At 47.8% G+C, this 26,123-nt stretch overlaps 1 protein-coding gene across 9 annotated transcripts in view; it reads right to left on the bottom strand.

Moving 5' to 3' along the window:
* Window positions 1-26,123, bottom strand: part of CLOCK (clock circadian regulator) — a 2,260,868-nt gene that overhangs the window by 627,191 nt on the left and 1,607,554 nt on the right. For all 9 annotated transcript variants that reach the window (XM_085642074.1, XM_085642079.1, XM_085642082.1 and 6 more), the window contains one exon: window positions 7,157-7,226. In XM_085642074.1, coding sequence (XP_085498200.1) covers window positions 7,157-7,226 — 70 coding nt within the window. The remainder of the gene's footprint in view (window positions 1-7,156; window positions 7,227-26,123) is intronic.

Here is a 26,123-nt window from a genome sequence, read left to right as displayed (position 1 = left end):
ATCAATGGCAAAATCATCTAAGGTAAATCAGAACTGGCGCTGTGCGCTGGCAAAATCATCAAGGGCAAAATCATCTAGGGTAAATCAGAACTGGCGCTGTGCTCTGGCAAAATCATCAAGAGCAAAATCATCTAAGGTAAATCAGAACTGGCGCTGTGCGCTGGCAAAATCATCAAGGGCAAAATCATCCAGGGTAAATCAGAACTGGCGCTGTGCGCTGGCAAAATCATCAAGGGCAAAATCATCTAGGGTAAATCAGAACTGGCGCTGTGCGCTGGCAAAATCATCAAGGGCAAAATCATCTAGGGTAAATCAGAACTGGCGCGGTGCGCTGGCAAAAATCATCAATGGCAAAACAAAGAGGAGAACCCCTTCAATGGACCGGAGAGTCAGGGGAGGGGCAAGGGTTGGGGAACCTGAGATACCTTGAATGGTTTCCGGAGAGAGGACGAAGGTAGTAGCAGGTTTCCCGCGGCGAGGGAAAGCGTTCGCTTTTCCGCTGGTCAGCTTCAAGAGCTGTCTCGCGCTCGAGGAATCCAAAGGAATACGAAGCGCCGAGCCGGCGGGAAACGCGGTGTTTAAGCGTTTCCCCCGGAAGCGCTTCCCTGACCCTTGCGCTAAACGAACGACTAGACCGGTCCTCGACTTCCACCCGGAAGTGAGTATTCCGGGTCGTATCTGTGTGTGCGTCGAAGTGGCGAGGAACGGCAAGCGCCGTAACGTGACAGGGCCAAACACATAAGTACTTTCTGTGTAGGAAAAAGAGAAAACCATGAAATAAAAGAGCAGTCCAAAACAGGAATCAATTTTCTGACAAATCACTCTAAGAGAAAAAAGAGAACCAAGAGTCAAGACCCTTTCTAAAAGAGTTAAACAACAGCCACCCCACAGAACAAGGAGTATGGTGAGGGCTGAAGAATAAGGAGGTAGGCAAGTAGAGGCCATAGGAAATAGCTGACCTCGAAGAGCTGTGTGGTAACAACAAGGGACAAGGTATCACCCCAAAGCGAAAAGACAGATATTAGTCTGCAAAGATGAAGCAGTCAAAAGAGTCCAAGGGCGGAGCTTCAAGAGAGCAGGCCCTTGAAATGATGAACTCACGGAGGACCCGGAGCAACTGCCACAATCTGAAAACACAGGGAGGAAAAAACGTTGTCCCATATTAAGTGATATATATATATATATATATATAAAACTTACTATATATAAATATAGCGTTGTATTACATTAAATGACCATACAGATACTTATTTTTTTGTTTTTTTAAACAAACATGCACTACGGCTGCCCAAGAAGGGAGGGGCAAGGCCATTCTGTCCGGAATATCAACAACAACCCGCTAAAGCAGTGAAAGACGCACTGATAGGAGACAAGATACCGTAGGGAAGGGACTTGAATACGTGTCCCAATACCCTGGTAGGAAAAGGAGTGTGTGCCAGGAAATATTGATTAACACCATAATAAAGCATAAGGAAAACTCCATGGAATGAAGGGAGCTTGGATAAGAGATGCACCCCAATAAGCGCAAGTCCAAGGCGAAAAGCTGCATGCACAATCGTTCCAGTGTTACAATAGAAATTTCTCTATATGGGAAACTAAATTACCCTAAGTATACCCAGGAACGCCTATGAGGCGAACAGAAGATGTTCCATGTGGAACAAGACAATAGTGCATCCGCACAAAGCGAGCAACTTACCATAGGAATAATTACTTGCATGAATCCTGGAAAGAAGAAAAAACATTATACCATCAAGGATTAAAACCCAGGGCCACAAAACAAAAATTGTATCAGAGAGCAGGAACTACAATCCGTCTTTGACAGTTCAGAAGAGAAAATAATGCCTGTTGAGGTGCACCTCACCGGGTGCCACCCGAAAGAGGACTGGTTAAAATTTAATGGAAACCTGCCAATAGCTAAATGGAATGAAAGAAAAGCGTCCCCTGACTAACAAAGTCCATGGAGACCTAGGAAAACAAGTCCACCGGGAAAGCAGATGTACAGAGTAAACAGAATTAAGAGGCTGCCCTGCCCAGACTGTCCCGAAACCACTGTAATACAGAGTTGGCATGGGCGCTGAATAGATAGGCTCCATCAAAGGGCATGCCAATCAAGGTGGCTTGAACAGCCTCCGTAAACCCGGAGGTGCGCAAGCAGACAAGTCAACATAGTGTCACTGAAGGGGCCAAAGCCCGACATACAGAGTCAGTGGTATCCATACCACAGAGAAGGATTTATTTAGCTGCTTGTTGCCCATTCTGTATTAACAGGTAAACATTATTCCGGGTCTCATCCAGAAGGGAGGGCAGCACATGCGCTAATGAATCCCACAATGTATGGGAGAAGTGTCCAAGAACATAAGTAGTGTTGAGGGATCGCAGAACTGATGGAGAAAGTATACCTTCCACAAGTTTCTAGCCTTATCAACTCTCTATCTGGAGGGACAGTAGAAAGAGAGGTGAGATTTTGAGTGGCCGAAGTGGCCTGTGCCACAAAACTGTGATGAGTAGGATGCCGGAGAAGACAGGCCAAAGGTGTCTGTGAGAAATAGAACAATCCAAAGTGGACGCCGTATTGGGTTTAGTCCAAACCCCAACAAAATGTCAAATACAGCTTCACTATAAGGATGCACCAGCTATACCACTGTTTGGCCCTGATGGAGGATGCCAAGGAAGGGATCAGTCATCATTTCCACAGAACGAAGTGGCAAATCCAAAACCATGGAAACTCGCCCGAGCATGTCAGTCAGAGAGGAGCTCGCCTCTGTAGCGAGGCCAGGAGGGTAAAGGAGACCCGAGGCTGGGGAAGACTTCAAGCCACTAGCGTCACCCAACTCAGTAAGCCAGTTGGACAGTGTCAGAAATGGGGTGGGGAAACTCAATTCCACTCCATCACCTCCAAAATCGTGTTCCTCAGAAGAAAAAGCAGGAGGGGGCTGCACAGAGAGCTGAGGAAAGGTGCTTGAGATAGGCACTCCACCGGCATCGCTTCCGACACCGACAGTCGCCGAGTGGCATTGTCTCTGCGTAGGAAAAGGCAGTGATGTGGTGTTGAGCGGCGCCGTTGGCGCCATTATCAGTTGATCAGAACAGGCACCAAAGGTGGTAACCCGGAAGGGCTGCGTCGTGACTTACCACAGGATGGAGATGGAGAGGGACGTCCATGGGAACGGCTCCCGGAGCCGCCATGCAGGCAGTCTGTGGACCAAGAAGGGAACCGAGGTTGATGGGAAGCCTTGGAAGACTGCAAAATCCGCTCCACTAGGAGCTTCATTCAACCTTCCCTCAGCGCCTTCGGGTGAAGCTGCCGACAGGTGTCTGACTACTTAGATTCATGGTGCTCTCCCAAGCACCACATACAAATAGAGTGAGGGTCCATGGCAGACATTTGTCGAACACAAGACTCACAAGGCTTGAACACTAAGGCATGATAGATTGTTTAAAAGCACACTGCTCCATTCGACGAAAATGTCAAAGTAGGCCTTAAAAAAGCCTGAGGCACCGCTTACCAGAGCCACGTTGAAAGCGTGGAAAAGAAGAAACCGACGCCAGCGTGTCGGAAGGGGCTATATAGGGACTCCGTCAAAGTCACATCTGATGATCTATGTAACTATGGAGTTGCACAAAACCCTCTGCCAATGCACAGACGCACTGCTGAAAAAGGTTTCCGGATCCAGTTTGGCGCTTGGGGAGAATTCAAAGGTAAGGAAACTGCAGCTAGATGTCTCTGTCAAATGTTCCTAATCTTCTTCAGAACTATGGCCAGGAGTGATATCAACGAACAGGCATGCAGGAAGCTGAGATTAATCAAGACGAAATGCGTCTCCGAGCAAGAGCCCCCTTGGAAACTCCAACACACATTAGTGCTGACATTGGGCGTTCTTGGCGGTGGCAAATAGATCTAACCAAGACTCTCCCCAATCTCTGAAGGGACCATGTATCACTTCTGGATGGAGGCGCCAATTGTGATGCACGAGGCATTGACGGCTGAGTTAATCTACTTTGGCGTTCAGAGAGCCCTCCAGATATTCAACCACCAGGAAAATACCCTGGTGTTCTAGCCAGGTCCAGAGACACAGGACCTCTTGACACATGGTCCACACCCCACCCCACTCTGTTTGTTGCAATACCACATGGGGGTGGTGTTGTCCGTGACCACCTGAACCAAACTTCTGTTGAATGGGTTTCAATGCCAAGCGAATCGCTCTCAGTTCCAACAGGCCACTATGGAGCTGAGACTCCACTGGAGACCAGAGACTTCTGATCTCCACCTCCCACAGATGGCTGCCCCAACCCAGAAGTGGCATATCTGTCATTACTGTAAGCTCTGGGTGGGAAAGTGAGAGGAGTCAGCTGGTGAACCAATCGTGGTCCGTGAGCCACCATTGAAGATCCTTTGCAGTTCCTACCGATGTCTGGACCAGGTCGGAGCAATTCATCTAATGCTGTGCCCACTTGGACTTCAGATCCCACTGCAGGGATTGTATAATCAAATGGGCATGCTTTACCAGCAGGGGGCCATGAGAGTTAGCAGCCTCAGAGCCAGTCTCACTGAAATGCAGGATAGAAGCTGAAACATCGGAATCATAGCCCAAATTTCCTGGACTCGCTAATTCAGAGGACAGGCACGGAACTACAATGCAGCCATAAATGCAATTACTCCAATGAAAGGGAGCATCTGAGAGGGAGTCAGGTGTGACTTTGGCGCATCGGTAGTAAACCCCATCAAATGCAGAAGTATTGTGGAGGTGGGAGACAAATGGGGCAAACCTGCCTTCAACATCCAGTCATCAAGGTAGGGATACACAGGGGAAGACAGGTACCCCTGTCCTCTGTAGACGAGCTGCACCCATCACCATAGTGAACACCCGAGGGGCACAAGTATGACTGAAGGTGAGCAAAGCAAACTGATAATGCTCTTGGCCTACTGTGAACCGCAGGTAACGCCTGTGGGCAGGCAAGACCGGAATATAAAAGTTGGCATCCTTCAAGTCCAGCGCTACCATCCAGGGTCAAAGGCAGAAAGAACCTGAGCCAAAGTGAGTACCTTGAATTTTTACTTTTTCAGAAAGTAGAGAGGGTGTAGGTCTAGGATAGGACGAAGGCCTCCATCCTCTTCCGGCACCAGAAAGTAGTGGAAATTGCAACCATGGCCTACTTCTGATGCCGGAACTCTCTCGATGGTCAGAAGAGCCTGTACTTCCTGTTGCAAGAGTGAATGGTGGTCCTCCATCTGCTGGTCGGGAGATGGTGGCAAAGGGGACGGTGTCTACTAGAAAGGTAGGGTGTAATCCTGCTGGACAATCTGAAGGGCCCATTAGTCCAATGTGATCTCCCGCCATTGGGGCAGATGGTGCCAAATCCAATCCAGTCGTATCCAATCCACATACGATTGTGAACTTTGCTGCATCTCTCCTGGCAGCAATAGCTTGAGAAAATACGGCTCGGGCCTCCACTGAGACTATAGGCAGCACTTGCCCAAGCGTACCCCATACAGCATGAGAATATTGGGGGAATAAGCATGAGGTGTTCAAATACCCCAATCAATTCAAGGCTGGTGGAAGAAAAACTATCCTTTACAAAGGTATCCAGCCTCTAGGATTCCTGTCTGGTGGTCTAGTAGGGAATGCACCAGCATTGATTTTGGAGGTAGAAGCCTGGACCACCTCAGTGGTAGGGTTCTGGGTGAGGAAGGCTTAGTTCCCAGGAGCAGGCGATGGAGATGGGTGATAGTCCTTTGCACAGGAGTGCCTGTGCCAGGCATGGCCCAGACCCCAAGCAGAAAATCAGTGAGGGCATTGAAGAGGAGTAAAGGCACTGAGGGGGACACGCCAGGTTGAAGAACCTCTGTCAAGACATTGGTGTTGACTTCAACCGTGGATAAGTGATGGTCCAGGGCATCAGCCACCCTGCAGACCACCATCACAAAGGAATCCCTTCCTCTGTAGCGACTGTGGGAGGAGAAAGGAGGCCAGTGTCTGGTGAGGTTTCCAGATCACTGATAACAGTCAGGTCCTCATTCCAGGCGTCGTTGTCCAAGGACCCTACTATGGGGTCCGAATAGCCATCGGGATCTTCAAATCCCCTCCATTTGAGTTCTTCAGAGGGCTCTATCTCGAATTCAGCCCCCCTCTGTATCAGAGTTAAAAAGCATGATGGGTTTGGCACCACCGAGTATAGCGTCACTGGAATATTGTCGAAAGGAGATTGCAAAGGTGTCGCCATGGCCGATCAGGATCATCCAAAGGATCGTGAAGGCCCGACTGGCACAGAGCACCGTCCTAAACCCGTGGGGCCCACATGGCGAGGATGGCTTTCTGGGCAGGACTTGGAGTTGTGGTATCGTTTCAGACACCACAGACACACCAAATGGGGTTCTGTCACAGACATTTGCCTGCTACAGGCACCACAAGGTTTAAAAACAGTTGGTTTCTTTGGAGACATACTCCAAAACGGAGTGAAAGAGGAACACTGGTCAAAGTCGACAAAATGATTGAAAATGTCAGCCAAAAAACAAATGAGCAGAGCTCGTCTGGATTTGCGCTGATGGCACTGAAAATAAGGAACTGGGGCCAGTGTGCTGGGGTGGCGCCTATATAGGGACCGCACACGTCACTTCTGACATGGACGATGCCATGTTGAGTCAAACGATGCCACCTACTGGCACGCAAGTAGGATGCAAAAGAATTTCCGGATCCAGTTTGACGCCTGGGAAGCATTCAAAGGTAAGAAATCTGTGCCTAGAAGTCTCTATCAGGGGGATATTTTAACTTGTGTTTTGCTTGGCAAAGATACAATTTTGTAAAAGAAGGTTCAATTTACAAATGTATCAATTGCAGGGTTTTAATTGGGGCTTGTCCCTGTGCTACATAGGCCATACCTCTAATTCAGGTTCCTTAATTACACTTCTTAGTCCCTGTGGATACCAAATTTGTTTCATGCCTCTGCAAGTAGTACTACGGTGTTCCCTGAAATCTACATCAAATAGTCTTTTGTACAAATCTGAATTTATAATTTCCTACCATACTCTTGATCCCCTGGCACTAAGGGGATAAATAAACTTCTACTGATAGGATATTGAACACAGCACTTAGTATGATCATTTGAGATTCCTACTGCGCTTATATGGCATAATATTTGAGGAAATGTTAAGACTCACTTTATCGTCAGAGGTTGGAAAATCTTCAATGCCAAGCTCTCTCCTTCGTTCTGCTCGGACCTCTGCATAACTGGAACAAAACAAAATGTTGTTACATGGATTACAATTTAAACATTGGTTGGCCAGCCTAGATCATAACAAGTCATAAGAATGATGGGAGCAACTTTATGGTCTGAACAATCAGTCTGTATTAGAATGCAACCAATCAATGAAAGAACCTCAGTAACTGAAATTTTAAAAAAATAAAGATACAAATGTGACACAACTACTTTTGCAGTTTAACCGCAATTAATAATCATTTGCTTTTGCTACAGAAGCTTTGTTTACCAATCTCGCAGTGAGAAAACTGGCTCACTGTATTGTTTAAATTCTAATGTAGAAAAATGGTATCAGCCAGTTATTCCCACAAGACACTTTTGCTAAAGGAATCACAATGACTTCCTACGAGGTAGAGTTATGAGACAACAGTTGTGACTCCATCTTCAGGTCTCATGTGGAGGTGCAGATGCACAGTTACTTACCTTCGGCCAACGCCTTTTCTCGGAAAGGCTATCTAAACATACAAGGTGCCAGACTGGATCCATAAACTTTTCAACAATTCCCTCACGCATTGACAGGTGGTGTCATGCAGTTCCACGTTGGATCGTCTACTCCATATACGACATCGGGCCACACCCGCCTGCTGACATCAGTTGCTTTCTTTCCGCGCCTTCTGGCTGGCAGTGCTGTCTTTGACAGACCTTTTATCCTTATAAAAACATCTACATTCTGCTTCAGTGTGCAGATATGAGCCCTAAAACAACAGGTTTCAAGCCGTGTTGTCACTGACAGATGTTGGTGACAGACACCCACAACACCACCCTCTGGTGCCTCAGTACTTTGCATGACACAAAGTTGTGCTCTTGTTGCACAAAAATGAATCGAAAGGTGGTTTAATACAGTAAAGAAGACCGTAAATCCAAGGTTGCCATTTTAGTATTCCGGAAGAAGTTGCGGAAGTGGTCTGAGTCAAAATCAAGAGTGTGGATGGGCTCCTATTCCCAGGACCGATCTCAAGACTGCTCCACATCAAGATTCAGGAGTAAGTCCTATAAGACGCACAAGAAACACAGGAAGTCCAAACCGGGATCGCCGACGGCCCACCACGTCACGTGATGCCACTACGGGTACCTCTCAGCCTAGGAGCCGCTCCACAGAGCAGCCTCCGAAAGTAGCTCCGCTCTACTTCTTGCCTCAGCAGACAGCCACAGCATATGAAATGCAACATCTGAAGGAGGCCATAGCCTTCATTTCTGGTTCATCACCGAATACCACTGGAGTCCCAAAGATTCTATGTGGCAGGCTGCTGAAGGTCCGGCGGGCAGATCCGACACGCCCCTTGCCTCCACTCGAGGCCATCTTGCCTCCTGGGATGGTATTCACACATCTTGTGGGACAGAGTGGGAGACATCTTGCCAGCTGTCCAGGAGGATATCAGACAAACGCTCCAATGTCTGATCTTCGGCAGCCAAGATACTGCGAAATACACCATTCGTTTTTGCCTGCAAACTCCAGACTGCCTGGGTGGGGCTGTCGGGACCAGCATGGTGTGCCTGGATTCGCTCAATGGGTTTTTCATCAGACCTGCTGCAGTCCCTCATGGACATGCTCTTTGATAGCTATGAACATGTCAGATAAAAGGCTGACTCGGCCCTCAAGAAACTGAAGGAGAGCAAAGTCAACGCTCCCTCACTTGGCCTAGCTGAGTCTGTTTGGCAGTTCTCCCGACAGTGTCCCTTTCTAGGCTTCAGTGGGGGATACCTGTGGAGGCAATACCAATACGGGCCTTTCAAAGGTGAGGCCAGGGAGCTGGCAGACAAAGTTCAGGCAAAAAAGGGCAATGCACTACCTCAGTCCCAACTTCCCCCCCACAACTGATTAAAAACTGCTTTAAATTGTTCTTGGCAGCACACAATTACCCGGTAGGAGGTCACGTCACCTTTAACCTCTACGAATAGTGGAGCATCACATCCAATCAATGGGTTCTCTAGATTGTGGCATATGTATACTCCCTGCCCTTCCTGTCTCCTATTCAGACATACCACCCGCACCACTACACCTCCTAAGGACCAATTGTACATACTTCACTGAGAAGGTTAGGCTCTCTTTGCTAAGGGAGCAATAGAAGGGATACAGGCATCATAGATCAAGACTGATTGCTACTCCCTTTATTATCTGTGCTGAAAAAGGAATGAGGCCTTAAGTCCTATTTTACACCTTCATTCTCTGAACTTTAAATTGCTCACCCTGGTCCACTTTCTGTCTGCCTTAGATTCAGGAGATTGAATGACAGCACTGGACTTACAGGGCACATACGTCCACCTTTCCATCCAGCAGTCCCACAGGCGTTACCTGTGGTTTCAGGTAGGCCACAAGCACTTTCATTCTCTGCACGTCACTTTGGCCTTACCAGTGCACCTTACAAGGTGAGGAATCTGCGGTTAGAAGCCTTTATCAGAAATATGAGTGTGGCTAGGTCAACGTATACACAGAAGAATCGGTGGATAGATGGGAACTGCTGCATAAAAATAGGGGATGTACCGATGAATGAAAAAAGGCACACTAAATCTCCAGGAGAAAAGTATTAGTGTCCTTGGTAGAAGCTGGAGTAATAAAAATGCTCCAGGTCTGAGCTTTTGTGTTTCGCTAGGAGTGTTGGACCATTTTTGATTTTGGTTGAGTGATTGGTTGGCGATCTGGAGTAAACCAATAAATTGACAATTATATTAAAATGTTTATTTTCAGATACTCAAAATGTGTTAAAGCCAATAGGCCTAGATTTTTAAAAGAAAATGCTGTTTATACTGATCATAGGCTGGCTGTTATTTGTGTTCCAGTTTAGAGAAGACCTGGCTTGGCAGTTCCTGTTCCTATTGGAGCAGTATTAAGATTCATTTGCATATGGCTGGGTCTAGTCTGAGATGTCATGGTGGGCAAAAAAACAATGTACTCGGATGCAGCTAATTCAAGCATTTCATCAATTTTGTTTTTGCATTTTCCTTATGCGAGAGACAGCCATCACTTGCTATGCCTTTGTGAAGACCCATGGAGTGGCTGTAAAGGAAAAAGGCAGCACCGTTAGCTGGCAGGACAGAGACCACATTGTCCCTGACATTCTGGTGCTCCTTCATTTAATGGCAACCACTTTTACGATCACTTACTGCAACAAGGGCAAATCTTTGCCTTCAGGATCGAGGCCTGGACTAGGGAATACTTCCTGATAGAGTTGGTGAATACTCCAGAGGAGTTCCCAGAAAGGGGAAGGTGTAATCCTAGGGGATCAATAGGCGCACTCAGGGAGACCATGGTGATGGACACCATTAGTCCAGAAAATTGAAGAGACTCCCTGACCAGAAATTTACAGTGGGAGGGCGTGGGGGGTGGGGAGGGGCAACTCAGAATAGCTCTGAGTCTGAAGACCTAGTAAAGAAATGGATAGATTGGAGCTGCTGCAGTTGACCCATTAAATCCACATCTCCCACTAAAGGGAGGATAAATTGCTTCCAAGAATGAACTTCCTTGGAAAGTTTCTGCAGCCACGGAATTTGGCTTCTCTGAAAACCACAAAAGCAAAGGTATTGCTTGTGAATTTGTTTAGCCTGTAAGGCCAGTCCCAGGCAGCATGCTGAAATCCTCTCACTATAAAAATTTAGCTCTATTAAGGACTCTTGGACGTCTCAGGAAAATCCAGAGGACTGCATCTAAATACTACTATGCCAGGTTACTGCCGTACTGAATACCTGATGCAAGTGTCAACATTCACTTTCCCCTGCCCACACTGCTGAGGGTGCAAAGAACTATTTGCTAAGGTTTTGCAATATTTCATTGTCAACAGTGCAGTAATTTTCAAATATATTATACACACATTGTTTCAAGACATTAATCTTTTATTACGGATCACTTTCTGTAATTATATCATCATAGAAATATGCAAAGCATAACATGTGATCTCTACAAACATCAAATATATAAAGTTAACAAAAAAACATTGATTTCTGTACTCGTTTCCCAATGCATTTCGGGATAACCTTATTCCTTCGTCGGGAACTAAAAATGAAACATAAATACCAATGTTAGACATACAAGGAGGAAAATAGGGCTAATTTGCTTTCCAAGCATTAACTCTGATAATGTGATAGAACTGCCACGAGCGTGGACTTGTACCGGCTTGATCACGTGCTGAAATATTAGATATAGTGTCCTCTGGTATAAAAAATGAAAGTGATTATAAACCACCCTCCACCATAATGTGTGTCTTAACTGCATGCTGCCAAATTCTTATACCAACTAAACGCCAAACTGAATTAAAAGAACTTTTTTTTTTTCTCCAAAACCTTTATTGAAGAACACAAGTCTGACACAGCCGTCTTTCGCCTACAACCCCGCCGGGGCCGGCAGCAGTGCACATTAGGCATAGAGTATGACACTCTGCAGTTAACACACAGCAAGCCGCCTACAACCCATCAGGGCAGGCCGCGTCAGAACACATAACCATAACAACGCTAAGGCAATATGAAATTCAGCACAGCACAATCATCGGCCCCACAGTGTACCAACCAGAAAACAAAAAAAGGAGTACAGCTAGGATTCCCATGCAGGGTTATGGCCCCCGCCGACGTGTAGTCACGTAGGTCCCCGGTGACGAGAAAGGGCAGCAGCCGCCCCGCGGCTCGTGCTCCGGAATAGGCGCCACCTGGCACACACATATCCATGTCAATTACACATTACAGTATCCAGGGGAACCCATGGGAGCGCCAGTAGTCCGTAAGCGCAGCAGAGTCCCGGCGGTAGGGATCCCGCACCCCTCCCCCGCGCCGAGCCTCAGGCGTCCCCAGCACTGGACCTATTCAGGACGTGGGGGCAGTGGCGTTATCCGGTGTCTGAGGGGTTTGAAGCAGGTACCTCCTTAGAGGGTCCCATATGTCTCTAGGTCTGGAGATGGTCGGCAAGAGGTCAGCATAGAGAGTGAGTTCTTCCTGCCAGCGTATCAGATCCTCCAGCCAGCTCTTGAACTTGGGGGCACGCCCGCTTCCCCATCTGCAGGCCACTTTACGCTTGGCCAGGAGAAGACAAAAAGGGCTGAATTTTCTATGAGGAGCCGGGATGCTCTCCGTGCTTCCCAAGATACCCATTTGTGGGGTCGGCGGCAGGGGGGGTGGCAATCATATTCCCCACCGCGTCAAACACCAAGGTCCAGAAGGCGTGCACAGAGGGGCACGTCCATGCCAGATGCAACATTCCCGCCCCCTGGGCCCTACATCTGTCGCATCTAGTGTCCTCCCGAAGCCCAAACCGATGAAGCTTCACGGAGGTATAATAGTAGCGCTGGAGGAACTTATAATGCGTGACACGGAGCCTGCTGCTAGCAGCCACCTGCTCTGTCTGTTTGCAGCTGAACAGCCAGTCCCGATCAGTTAAGGGTTGTCCCAGCTCCTCCTCCCATCTACTGCGCGCGGCACACTGTGCGTATTCCGTCCCCGTGTATATCGATCGGTATAGGGTCGACACCAAGTGAGAAGCCGTCGTGGCTCGTAGCACTGCATGTAACTGGGGAGATGTCGTCGGTTCTAGCGGATAATCCGGTGTAATGGCCCGAACTCCAGCTCGGAGCCTGATGTACAGGAAGGTGTCCATTGTGGTGGGAGGAGGGTAATCACAGAGCTGTTGCAGCGTGATGAATCTGCCGTCTTTATACAGGTCCCCCCACGTATTGAGACCCCTATGTTGCTTCATTTTGATGAACACTCCTTCCTGCAAAAGAGGCATGCGGGGGTGGTACACCAGCGGGAGCAGCGGAGAGCACAGCATAGGTGCATCTGTCTGCTTCACAATCCACTCCCAGGCGTACCCCGTGCACTCAACAGTATCGGGACTGCGTTCGCGATAGGAGATGTGTCTCCACAAAGCCCCAGCCAGCGGTACGGGGTCAGCGAGCCAGTGCTCCGTAGCCACATGCGCTGTGTATCGCGGGCCGCTCGTCCAGTAGTGCAAGTAATGTGCCTGGGCGCACTGATAATACAATTCAAAATTAGGTAGGTCAAGGCCTCCTGCCGCATATGGACGAGCCAGAACGTCCCACCTGATACGGGCCTGCTTCCCTCCCCACACCAGCCACAGGAGTTCAGTGCGCAGGGTAGCGAAAAAGACTTTCCCCGGATGGTATGGGATATTTGTGAAATAGTAAAGCATTTTTGGTAGAATTACCATTTTGATCAGGGATATTCTGTCCACAATGGACAGGGGCAGGGCGATCCACCTTGTGATAGTGTCTTTCAGTGCCTCTATCGCCCGGCCATAGTTGTCTCTCATGAGTTCCTCCCGATCAGCAGAGACTTGCACCCCTAGGTATTTTACAGTGGAGTCGCACCACTCCAATGGGAAGTCTGTGTGGAACTGCGACACGGCTGGGGTAAGGGGGAAGATCTGGGATTTAGCCCAGTTGATGTGGATACCCGAGAGCCCCCCAAACCTCACAAACTCTCTCAGAAGCGGATTTAAGTTATTCTGTGGGTCTTTTACATATCGAGTCACGTCGTCCGCGTATAGCGAAATGAGGATGGGACGTAAGGGGCAGCTGAGCGCCTTGTCCCGATGATACTGCCGCACCCGCGCCGCCAATGGTTTCATAGCCAGTGCGAATAACAGGGGTGACAACGGACACCCCTGTCTGGTACCTCGGGAGAGTGGTATGGCATCAGAGGTGTGGCCATTTATCAGTACCTTAGCCACTGGTGCGTTGTACAGCAGTCTAATCAAAGCGGAGAAACCCACGGGAACCCCATGTTGCGCAAGACCGCATGCAGATAGTCCCACTCAAGCGAATCGAACGCCTTAGTGGCGTCTAATAAAATAGCAGCCAGGGGGAGGTGCGGGGCCACCTGTTGCATGATAGAGAAGAGAGTACGCAAATGATGAGACGTTGCTCTCCCAGGGATAAATCCTGCCTGGTCCGGCAACACCAGCTTATCCATGAGGAGATTAAGTCGATTCGCTATCATTTTTGTTAAAATTTTGACGTCCACGTTGATTAACGATAGAGGCCCATAGGAGTCGCACTGATGAGGGGGCTTCCCGGGTTTCAACAAAGATATGATAAGGGCCTCCCTCATTGTGGCAGGCAATATCTGCGCCTCCAACGCCTCCGAGTATACCTCCAGCAACACCGGTGCGAGCTGGTCTGTATATAATTTGTAGAAGTCTACCGGAAGACCGTCAGACGTGGGCGCCTTCCCAGACGCTAACTGGGCAATTGCTTCCCGACTCTCATCCAGCGTAAATGGGGCAGCTAAAAACTCCTGTTGCCTCCCACTAAGATACCCTAAGGTGATATCCCCAAAGAAGGCCGAAAAATGCGTCGTGTGCACCCCTTTTGACGTGTACAGCGATTCGTAGAATGTCTTGAATGTACTCAATATCTCATGGCCATCTCTGTGTCTATCCCCATGCGCATCCTCTATTTCCAGCACATAGTTGGTGTACCGTGGTCGTCTGATATCGCGGGCTAGTGCGCGCCCTGGCCTGCCTCCCTCTCCATAGCGTCTGGCGGTTACATATTTCCCTCTAAACCTTGCCTCTCGCTCAGCCGTGGAAATATAGTCAGAGATTGTGTCACGCAATTGAGCTCTCCCCTCACCAGAGTCCTCACGCCAGACATCAGCCTCCAGTATTTTAAGTTGACCTTCGAGCAGGCGTAGACGCCGACGTATGTCTCTCAAGACCCCGAAGCTCTTTGCCATACAGGTGCCTCTGATTGTGACCTTGAAGGCCTCCCATAGCGTGCCCGCTAGTGCTACCGTCCCCTTGTTGCGGGCTAAGAAGTCCAGGATCTCCTCCTCTAGCTCAGATTTAAAAACTTCATCAATGAGGGCCTTAGGGACGAGTCGCCAGCTTTTGGGACTAGCAATCAGGTTCGGTATCTCCAATGTAAGACACACTGGGGTATGATCAGAGAACGTGCGTGCAAGGTGGTCCACCGCGCAGACCCAGTGGCACATCCCCCTAGAACCCAGCCAGTAATCCAGCCTTGACCAGGCCGCATGCACCGTCGAGTGGTATGTACCCTCCCTCACCGCCGGGTGAGTGTGTCGCCAGAGGTCAGTAAGTCCCTCGTGTGTGAGGAGCCTGGCCATCGCCCACCTGACAACGAGTGTAGTGGTGCGGTAGCGCGCTGGACCTGTCCGTCTGGGGGTCGCTGACCGTGTTAAAATCTCCGGCCCATAGTACATGTGTGGCTCCCACTCCTGTGATCTGTCCCCAGAGTGAGTGTAAAAGTCGGGGTCGTCTGTGTTGGGACCATAGCAGCTCACCATCACAACCGACTGCGTACCCAACGTGCCCCACAGCATACAGCTCCTCCCATCCCTACCTCCCTTCATTCCCGCACATATAAACGGAGTGTTACGTTTTACGAGTATCACTGTGCCCCTGGCGTATGTGGAGTATGATGAGAATACTCGATCAGAGGCCCATTTGCTCCCAAATGTCGGATTGCCCCTAGGGTCCATGTGTGTTTCCTGTAGGAGCGCTATACTAATGTTGTGCCTATTGAGGTATGAAAGAATCTGGCGCCTCTTACGGGGGTCCACTAGCCCTCTAACATTCCAGGTCAGCGCGTGGGGCGCGTGTGTACCGCAATGTGCGTGCGCCGTGGGTTGACACACAGGGGTCCAACTCCTAGCGCCGGCCCCATCCCACGTGTAAAGGTACCATGTATTCCGAGTGTTACTACACCTGTAGTCGTTTGAGCAGTTGCTGATTCCGTCCCCCCTCCCCGCCCCCCCAACATATTAACAAACCATGTACTCCACCCCTACCCTCCCACAACAGCACCCAAACCGTGCCGGCATCAATATTCCCCCCCTCCTCCCAACTCCCTGACGACCGAAACCTGTGGGTCAACTGTACAACCATAACATTCCAACCCTGTAGGGGACTGCCCATGGCGGGGACACCTGTGGACCCAGATATCCCTCCCTTCACCCCTCCCCTGTGGTGGTCTACAACCCGCCACCTAGGCAGGAGCCCAGAGAGGGAGTGTTGGGAGGGGGCCTGGCTATAACACAATATTCGCACATTCCCCTTAGCACATCAAATTCATATTTGGGTAGCGCCAGAGGACCATCCCATACCTTTGTTCTGAGGGACTGTACTCCAAGGCCCCCCCCCCCGCCCGCATACCATGCAGAGTGGCAGTCCAATTGTGTCCAGACATGAGTCCTCAGTGCCACCCCCTCATCACCCTCTCACCTCAGGTCTCTGTGCCACTGCCATTCCGGCAGCGGAGGCAATACTTATGCATGGGTGTGCAGATGGTCCCTCTCCTCCCCGCATTTCAGTTGCAGGCGAAGGGGGACGCGAGTCGTCAGTATCCGCGGCATGGCTCGGTGAGCGGCGCCGCAGGGTCTTAAGGAACTCTTCCGCCTGTTGAGGATTTGTGCACAGGATCGTGCGCTCCTGGTGCTTGATGCGCAACTTCGCGGGATACAGTAGGGCGTATTCAATGCTGGCTTTGCACAGTTTTTGTTTGACAGTTACAAATTTCCGTCTAGCCTCCTGAACAGCCATGGTGAAGCCCGGGAATATGGAGAACGCAGTGCCCTCAAATTGCAAATTTTGCTGCTCTCTCGCCCTCCTCAAAGCAACGTCCCGGTCTCTATAATTGAGTATACGTGCCACAATAGGCCGAGGCGGCCCGCCCGGCGGCGGCCGAGGGCCAAGCGATCTATGGGCTCTCTCCACAATCAGATGGGACGAAAAGGCCTCCGCGCCAAACGTCGTTATGAGGAGTTTCTCTACATAGTCTTCCATCCGTCCGGTATTGGCACTCTCAGGAATCCCGGTGAGGCGTATATTGTTCTGGCGGCTACGGGCCTCCAAGTCCTCATTCTTTACCGCTATTACTTTCAGGAGGCGGTCCATCTGCGTTAGTTGTTTGCCCATAGTACCTGTGCGGTCCTCGTTATCAGAAATGCGCTGCTCAACTTCTTTCAGCTGTTCATCGTGTTTATCGACCTTTAAGACGAGAAAGTCAAGCCTGTTATGCATCGCGTCCATTTTCCCCGATAGCCCATTCATACTCTGCTGCAGCATTTTCAGCAACTCTTTGACTTCATTGTCCGGACTTGCTGCCTGGCTGGTCGGCCGCTCCTGCCCCTCCTCGGGGGGCTCCTCCGCCGCCGAGCGGGTGCCCCTTTCTTAGTTTCAAAGTGGAGCCGTTGTTGCCGCCCGTCCGATTTCCCCATCCCGGCGGCCCGCGCCGGCTCGTCCGGGTATCTGATGTATCGTGGTCACTGCCCGTTGTTTGATGGCCTTCTCCCTCCCGAGCCGTGTAGTATAGCTGTTGATGCAGGACTCCGGTCGCCGCGTGGCCAAGGAAGTCGCCGCTCCCCGTCACCCCTCCGTAAACTATGGGGGTAAGTCGGCATCCAAGCGAGAGGGGAGCAGGCCTCACTCCGCGCCACAGGCCCCCGCCAGGGCCAGCAATCCACGGGGTGGCCGTGCAAGGCAGCCTCCCGCCAGTCCCGCGGTCCGCCTCCCGAGTGCCAGAGGCCCAGTGACTGACACCGTGTCTCACTCCCTCAATCTCTGGGCGATGCAATTGTCCGGGCAGCGAAGGGGGGGGCGGCCCAAGCGACGCAGCGGCCACGGGGGGGGACGTACGGAGCGTGTAGCGCCTCGAGATGTGCCTCCAGAGTCACGAATAGCCCCAGGGGAGGGGAGGGGCGCGCCAACAGGTCCGCAGACGCCGTGATGGGGTTCGCCCAGGGTTTTACGGTGCCTCCAAGCGTGCTCCCAGAGTTAAGAGGTGCTCCGGAGCGGGGGAGCGCCCGGAGCCGTGCAGTGGCTCTAGAGATGCTGCCTATATGTTGTAGAGGGTCCGGGACATATGGCCAGCGGTACTCAGTGCCCTGGTGCGGGGGGGGAGGGGGTGTGCCTATAAGTACTAAGTAGCAAGACGAGGGCGAAGATGCACCCCCCAAATCCACATCAGCACGGCACTCACCCCCTCCGATGGCAGACGGGGTCCTCTGGATAGTCCTCAAGCTTCCCCCCAAAGGTCCAGAAGACTCCACACACGGGGAGCGTCCCCGCGATGCTATGGCGCATGAGGGAATCCGGAGAGAAGCCGGCAGAGCTCTCCAGGCCTAGCGCGGCGCCCCACACGACCAACCAGGCCTCCGGACGTGTTGTTCAGGCGAGAGGCAGGCGGGGCCGGAGCAGCACCGCGCGCAGCTGCCAACGCGCCGCGTTTCTCAACCGCCTCCGGCGATCCGCGGCCTCGGCCCTCATGGGCGCCCCGGGCTCGCTTGGCGCCTGCACCCGGCCCGCCGCTCCAGGGAGATCAGCCGTCCAGCTCCCAGCCAAGCCGCAAGGGCCACCACGTCTCCGCTCCACGTCCGATTGGGCTGCAACTTGCACCGAGGGTGGCGGGTCCTCCACTTTACCCAGGCGTGTCGTCTTATCGCAAGGGGACTGTGCGAATTGCGGATAATTATAGGATATTCAGACCAGGCTCCCAGAGCCTCACTACGGTGCGGCCATCTTGGTCTGGCGCCACCTAGCTCCCCCGAATGAAAAGAACTTACATCCTCGGTGACTTGCACTTTGTCCATTGCCCAAAGCACGCCCGATACCTATCTGAAGAACAAAAACGTAAACACAAAACATCGGTGCTTACAAAACACACTAAACCATCGCACAGTCTGAGCACAAGCATCTAAAGTGCTGGAACCCAAGGTTTACCTTTAATAGGGGCAGTTCAATAAGTATGCAACATTGTAATATCCGGCACGTCGGCGGTGGCGTACTCAATAAACTGTACAGAAAAATGTATCCATAAATAACCACAAAAAGAACAACTGATGGACAGAATACAGAACAATGTCATACATTCACCCCAGTAGAGAGATCTGGGCCTAAATCCATCGTTTTTTTGCTCACCATGCCATTCAAGTTTAGACCCAGCCATATGCAAATCAGTCTTGACCTGGCACCCAATGGGAACAGTCCAGCCCAAACTGCCAGGCTAGGTCCTCCCCGGACTGGAAACAAGCATCCTAGGACCGGTTTCGGGATTTCAGCCCTCATCAGCCAGGATAACTTGACTCCAGTGGCATGGACAGCACAGGACCCACATCTGGGCATACCCATCCAACTCGGGGTGACAAATGCAAAAAGAACAATAGTCCATCAATTGTGTGTCTTTTCCATAAATAACCACAGCATCACGGCTGTCAATGTCCCGTAACACCACAAAAATGCTCGCATTTTACCTAGAAGTTCGATCGGTGATGACCGCGTACTCGACATCAGCCTCACTTAAGTAAGACTTCACGGGACCTCAATGGCGTTTAAAACCATGTGTGCAGTAAAAATAAAAAACGGTTGCGTCCGAAAATGAGGAGCCCAATCTTGCTACCGTGGCGGCCATCTTAAGGTGGTAATGATGCACACAAACGTAATGCGCAATTACTGAACTACGAACCGAATAGTGCTGGTGGCATAACTAATGATCATGTACATGATAACTGCCCAAAACCGGAAACATCCATAGTGAAATCAAAAAACTATTTTTATTGGCCTCCATCATACCGGACTCACAACAAATGACGAACAATGATAATCAACGATGCTAGCTTAAAATCACTGTGTAATCATCACGTAGTCTGGATCAAAGTCAAGCTTAATAAATACCATCTCAATCACCGCAGTCACGCCAAGTACACTTCATAAAGATGCTAGTACACAGCAACAATAGAACTGCCAATGTGAATCATCATAGAATGTGGAAGATATTAGTAGTATGGAAAGAAATAAAAGATAAAAGAGTGCTATGAAAACTTGTATCATGTAAACAGGTCAGGGAACAACATTTAAGAAATGACATCCACATAACCTTAATGTTTTAGCAACGTAGGCATTTTTACATCATGTAGATTGAATTCCCATCTCTGGATTCTAATCTGAGTGATGGTATTAAAATGTTAAGCTGCGGTTTGTGCAATTAAAAAAATGAAAAAAGGACACTCAAATCTGTGATAATGTTCGGTCAAAAAAGGTTCCAATGAGAGAACATCTTACAGGTAACATCTCATGTCAAGCTTGTCATTTAATCCAACAGGCAACATGGTGTTCTGAAACTTTATCCACCATTTTTCTCTTTGTAATAACCATTTAGCGTTGTCACGCTCCGGAATTAAATGTATCTTCTCCAGTACCAGAAATCTCAATTGTGGTATGGTATGGTTGAACTCTGACCAATGTGATGCCAAACTGTAGTTGGGAATTTAGATTTTTCTTTCCGTTTTACCCACGTACATTTTACCGCAGGGACATTTGATGCAATATATCACAAACATAGAGTTGCAATCAGCCGAATCTCGCAATTTGATGATCTTACAGGTTTGGGGATGTGAAATGGTTGTGCCCAAAATTATGTTATTACAATGCACACAATTATAGCTTTTTCTCATTCCGACTGCTGCGGGAAGGCTATGTGATGATCTTTTGGCTATTAATTCCTTTAAGTTTCTGCTCCTCGTGCATGCCAATAAGGGTCTTTTGCTGAACAAGCCTTGAAAATCAGCCTCACATTGAAGCAATTCCCATCGATGGTTCAAGATCTTTTTAATTTGATCAGATTTTGTGGAAAATTTAGACACAAAGACCATCCTGTCTTGATCTGTTTTGGTTTTCGTTTGTAGCAACTCGCTTCTGGCAATGTTGTTGGCTCTCAACTCGGCTGCAGCAATTACATGCTGAGGATATCCGAGTGCCAAAAATTTCCTATTTTGTTGATCCATTTCTCTGGGTAGTGCTTGGGGTGATGAGGATATGCGTTTAGATCTCAAAATTTGTGAGTAAGGTAAATTGTGCAAAAGAGCTGGTGGATGGAAACTGGTATACAACAAGGAGTTATTACGGTCGGTGGGTTTGTGATACACAGATGTGTTTAATCTGCCATGTGTGTTGGTAATTAGTACATCCAGAAATGAAACGTGGTCTTTATCTGTCTGATGAGTGAATTGGATGTGTGTATTTTTTTGGTTCAACTCAGATATTTTGTTGATTATTTCTTCTCCAGTGTTGGTCTAGATTAGAAAAATATCATCGATAAAGCATCTGCAGAATAATAAATTATTGTACCACCCTGGATCAGTGAGAAAGTGGTCATTTTCAAATTTAGCCATATATGTATTGGCGTACACAGGGGGTCAGGAAAAACCCATGGACATTCCACTGATTTGTAAATAGAAGTGCTCATTCCATTTGAAGTATATATGCTGTAGGCAGAATTGCAGTAACTCTAGGATGAACACTTTGTTGGCTGCTACGTTAGTTTGTTGTAATAATGCCCATTCACAGGCCTCTGTGCCTTCAGCCAATGGTATGGATGTATAAAGTGCTGTCACATAGATCGTACACAAAATCACATTAGGAGTATCTTGGTTCTCCAATTGTTTTACCAGTTGCAAAAAATGTATAGCGTCCCGAATATACGATGTCAATTGTTGAACAAAGCGTTGCAAAAAACGTTCAATGTACTTTCCCAATGGTTCAAATATAGACCCGCATCCGCTGACTATAGGTCTGAAAGGTGGATTTGTCAAATTTATATGAACTTTGGGAAGCATGTATAGCTTAGGGCATCTGGGATGGTTGGTACATAGGTATTTGAAGGTGTTGTGATTGATCCATTCCATTTCAGAGGCATTCTTTAAGATGTCATCCAATGTCTTCTTTATATCATTGATCGGATCCTGTGTTAATTTCACGTAGGTTGTCTGATCATTCACATGTTCTTGTAATTTTGTTGTATAGAAGGTGGTGTCCATGATGACAAGTGCTCCACCTTTATCCGCCGTTTGGAAAGTTAATGATGTGTCATCTGCCAGTTCTTTAATGATGTGTTGTTCATGCTTGTTCAGATTAGTTTTGGTTTTAGGCCTAAAGTTCAATTTTTTCACATCTTGCTTGACCAAAGTTACAAACGCATCAAATATCTTATGGGAAATGGGAGCCATGAAAGTGCTACGGGGTTTAAACTCTTGGTATTCTTGTGTGTCCTTGATCTCTACTTGAAGGTTGCTGTCAGGCAAAGTCGGCACAATGTTGTTGAATAAATGTCGTAATTTTAGATGGAGCATACATTTAAACAGGCAGATTTCTGTTTCAATTTTATTACTGTGATATGTGGGCACAAAAGAAGTTCCTATGTTAAGGACATGCAGTCGTTGCGCATTTAGCATTTTGGACGAAATGTTGATGACTAAGGTTTGGTTTTGCACCTGAGATTCTGACTGATGGTTTCTCTGACCTCGACAGATTTTTTTGAACTGCTTATGTCTGGTGGTCTGCCAGTTGATGGTCCCTCCTGTAAAAAACCTGGTTGTTGTTTGTTCAAAGTGCCAGCTGTAGCAGAACTTTCTAAGGTTGATGGTTGAGCAGTCTGAATAGAAACCACATTGATTGGCTGTCTTGTTGATAAATCTTGATTCGAGACAACACTTTCTTGGATTGAGGTTACATGTTTTGGTGGAGGTCTCCTTTGTGCGTACACCTCCGCCCAGGTATACACCTCATTGAGTTTATAATCAATTGTGTCTTGTTATAATTTGCGTAATTTGCGTTCTTGTGTGTCTTTTCCATAACGGTCCAATTTCTCATTCAAATCCTTTAGAGTAATGTGCCAAAATTCTGCTACACATCTCGTTCTTAAATCTGCTTTGATGGAGTCTAATTCTTCTTCCAATTCTTTGATTGTTTTGGATAATTCCTCCACTAATAACAAGATCAAGTCGAGTGAGCACTTGTTTAAAATGGTGTACCATTTCTCCATAAAATGTTTGTTGAATTGAAAAAGGAATAACATGGGCTTGATTGGTAAACGTAATCCTCTCGGAATTCTCTGTACTTTATGATACTGAATTAATGTGGACGCATAAAGTCTTTGATTCAAAGCTCTTCTCGATAAAAATTCCAATTGCCGGAGTTTTTGTGTGATGGATCCTCCTTGTGTGCTTAGCGTTTGAGTCTCTTGTATTAAAGAATATATATAATTTGTTTGTGCAGAAGTATACGTTTTGGTATCCGCTCTGTTATCAGTGATGTTGGACATTGAATCGAATGACAATCGATGGCGGGTGCTGCGGCCCAAATGAGGCTGCTTCCGATTAATGAATTATAATGGGTGGGACCGCGCACTCCTATCTGTATGTGCACTAATTAGTCCTGTGTACTCTGTGTAAATTGTTTAAGCATGCCGGTTGGGAAAGAGGTAGCCAACCCCTGTTAGTCAACTGAATACCTGATGCAAGTGTCAACATTCACTTGTCCCTGCCCGCACTGCTGAGGGTGCAAAGAACTATTTGCTAAGGTTTGGCAATATTTTATTGTCAACAATACATGAATTTCAAATATGAACATTGTTTCAAGATATTAATCTTTTTATTGCGGATCACTTTCCGTAATTATATCATCATAGAAATATACAAAGCATAAGGTGATCTCTACAAGCATCATATATATAAAGTTAACAAAAAACATTGATTTTTGTAATCGTTTCCCAATGCATTTCGGGATAACCTTATCCCTTTGTCAGGGGAACTAAAAATGAAACATAAATACCAATGTTAGACATACAAGGAGGAAAATATGACTCATTTGCTTTCCAAGCATTAACACTGATAATGTGATAAAGCTGCCACGAGCGCGAACTTGTAACGGCATGATCACGTGCTGAAATATTAGATATAGTGTCCTCTGGTATAAAAAATGAAAGTGATTATAAACCACCCTCCACCATAATGTGTGTCTTAACTGCATGCTTGTTGCTGTGTACTAGCGTCTGCATGAAGTGTACTTCGCAGGACTGTGGTGATTGAGATGGTGGATTGAACGTGACTTTGATCCAGACTACGTGATTATTACACAGTGACTTTAAGCAAGCCTCGTTAATTATCATTGTTCGTCATTTGTTGCGAGTCCAGTATGATGGAGGACAATCAAAAAGTTTTTTGATTTCGCTACAGAGATTTCCGGTTTTGGGCAGTTATGTACATGATCATTAGTTATGTCATCAGCACTATTCGGTTCGTAGTTCAATAACTGCGCATTATGTTTGTGTGCATCATGAAAACCTTTAGATGGCCGCCACGGTAGCAAGATTGGGCTCCGTCTTTTCGAACGCAGCCATTTTTATTTTTACTGGACGTATGGTTTTAAACGCCATTGAGGTCCCGGGAAGTCTTAGTTTGGGGTGAGGATGATGTCGAGTACGCGGTCACCACCGATCAAACTTCTAGGTAAGACGCAAGCGTTTTTGTGATGTTACGGGACATTGACAGCTGTGATGCTGTGCTTATTTATGGATACATTTTTCTTTACAGATTATCGAGTACGCCACCGCCGACGTGCGGGATATTACAGCATTGAATACTTATTGAACTGCCCCTATTCAAGGTAAACCTTGGGTTCCAGCACTTTAAATGTGTGTGCTCAGGCTGCGCAATGGTTTAGTGTGTTTTGTAAGCACCCATGTTTTGTGTTTACGTTTTTGTTCTTCAGATAGGTATCAGGCATGCTTTGGGCACTGGACAAAGTGCAAGTCACTGTAGATGTAAGTCCTTTTCATTCAGTTTGGCGTTTAGTTGGTATAAGCATTTGGCAGAATCCAGTTAAGACACACATTATGGTGGAGGGTGGTTTATAATCACTTTCATTTTTTATACCAGAGGACACTATATCTAATATTTCAGCACGTGATCATGCCGGTACAAGTTCACGCTCGTGGCAGTTTTATCACATTATCAGAGTTAATGCTTGGAAAGCAAATGAGTCATATTTTCCTCCTTGTATATCTAACATTGGGATTTATGTTTCATTTTTAGTTCCCCCGACAAAGGGATAAGGTTATCCCAAAATGAACTGGGAAACGATTACAGAAATCAATGTTTTTTGTTAACTTTATATACATGATGCTTGTAGAGATCACATGTTATGCTTTGTATTTTTCTATGATGATATAATTATGGAAAGTGATCCGTAATAAAAAGATTAATGTCTTGAAACAATGTGTGTATAATATATTTGAAAATTCACGTATTGTTGACAATGAAATATTACAAAACCTTAGCAAATAGTTCTTTGCACTCTCAGCAGTGTGAGCAGGGGCAAGTGAATGTTGACACTTGAATCAGGAATCCAGTTGACTAACAGGGGTTGGCTACCTCTTTCCCACCCGGCACGCTTCAACAATTTACACAGAGTACACAGGACATACAGATAGGAGTGCGCGGTCCCACCCATTATAGGTTACTGCCGTAGCCACAAACAATGCAATAGTGTCAAACTGAATTTTGCCAGATATCAGAATGTGCTTGGAAGACTCAAGGGCACACTTAACCAACACAGACAATGAACTTTTCATGTGTTCTTGGCCGTGGACATACTGTTGAAGAATGCATGTGGCATTTGTATTACATAAGGAGAGACTGCCTGAGGCAAAATATTTGCACCCCAATCGAACAAGTTACTTACCTTCAGTAACGATATATCTGTAAGAGACATAGATTAGTTATAAATTCCTTAACTTGTGAATTACCACCAGGCGTCAGACTGGATCCGGAGAATTTTTCGTCAGCAGTACCCCTGCGCGTCAAAAAGTGGCGTCAGTCGGCTCCGCGTTCGTCGTTGGCGTCGTGGTCGCCAGGATGACGCCGCAGCAGCTACTTAGACGCTGTCCTTGCGCGCTGACGTCAGTTCTGTACACGACTTTCCACGCCAGAAGCGCAGAGCCATGCAAGACACTGACCACTGGTGTGCAAAACTGAGACCTGTAAGGAAATCCTTAACCCTAGGAGTCAGTTCGCAGAACGGGGAGGATGGGTGGGGTGGTAAGAAATCTATAACTAATCTATCTCTTACAGAT

This window comes from Triturus cristatus, chromosome 2_2 (genome assembly GCF_964204655.1).
Source record: "Triturus cristatus chromosome 2_2, aTriCri1.1, whole genome shotgun sequence".
Taxonomy (NCBI): domain Eukaryota; kingdom Metazoa; phylum Chordata; class Amphibia; order Caudata; family Salamandridae; genus Triturus; species Triturus cristatus.
This window is presented reverse-complemented; position numbering and strand designations above follow the sequence as displayed.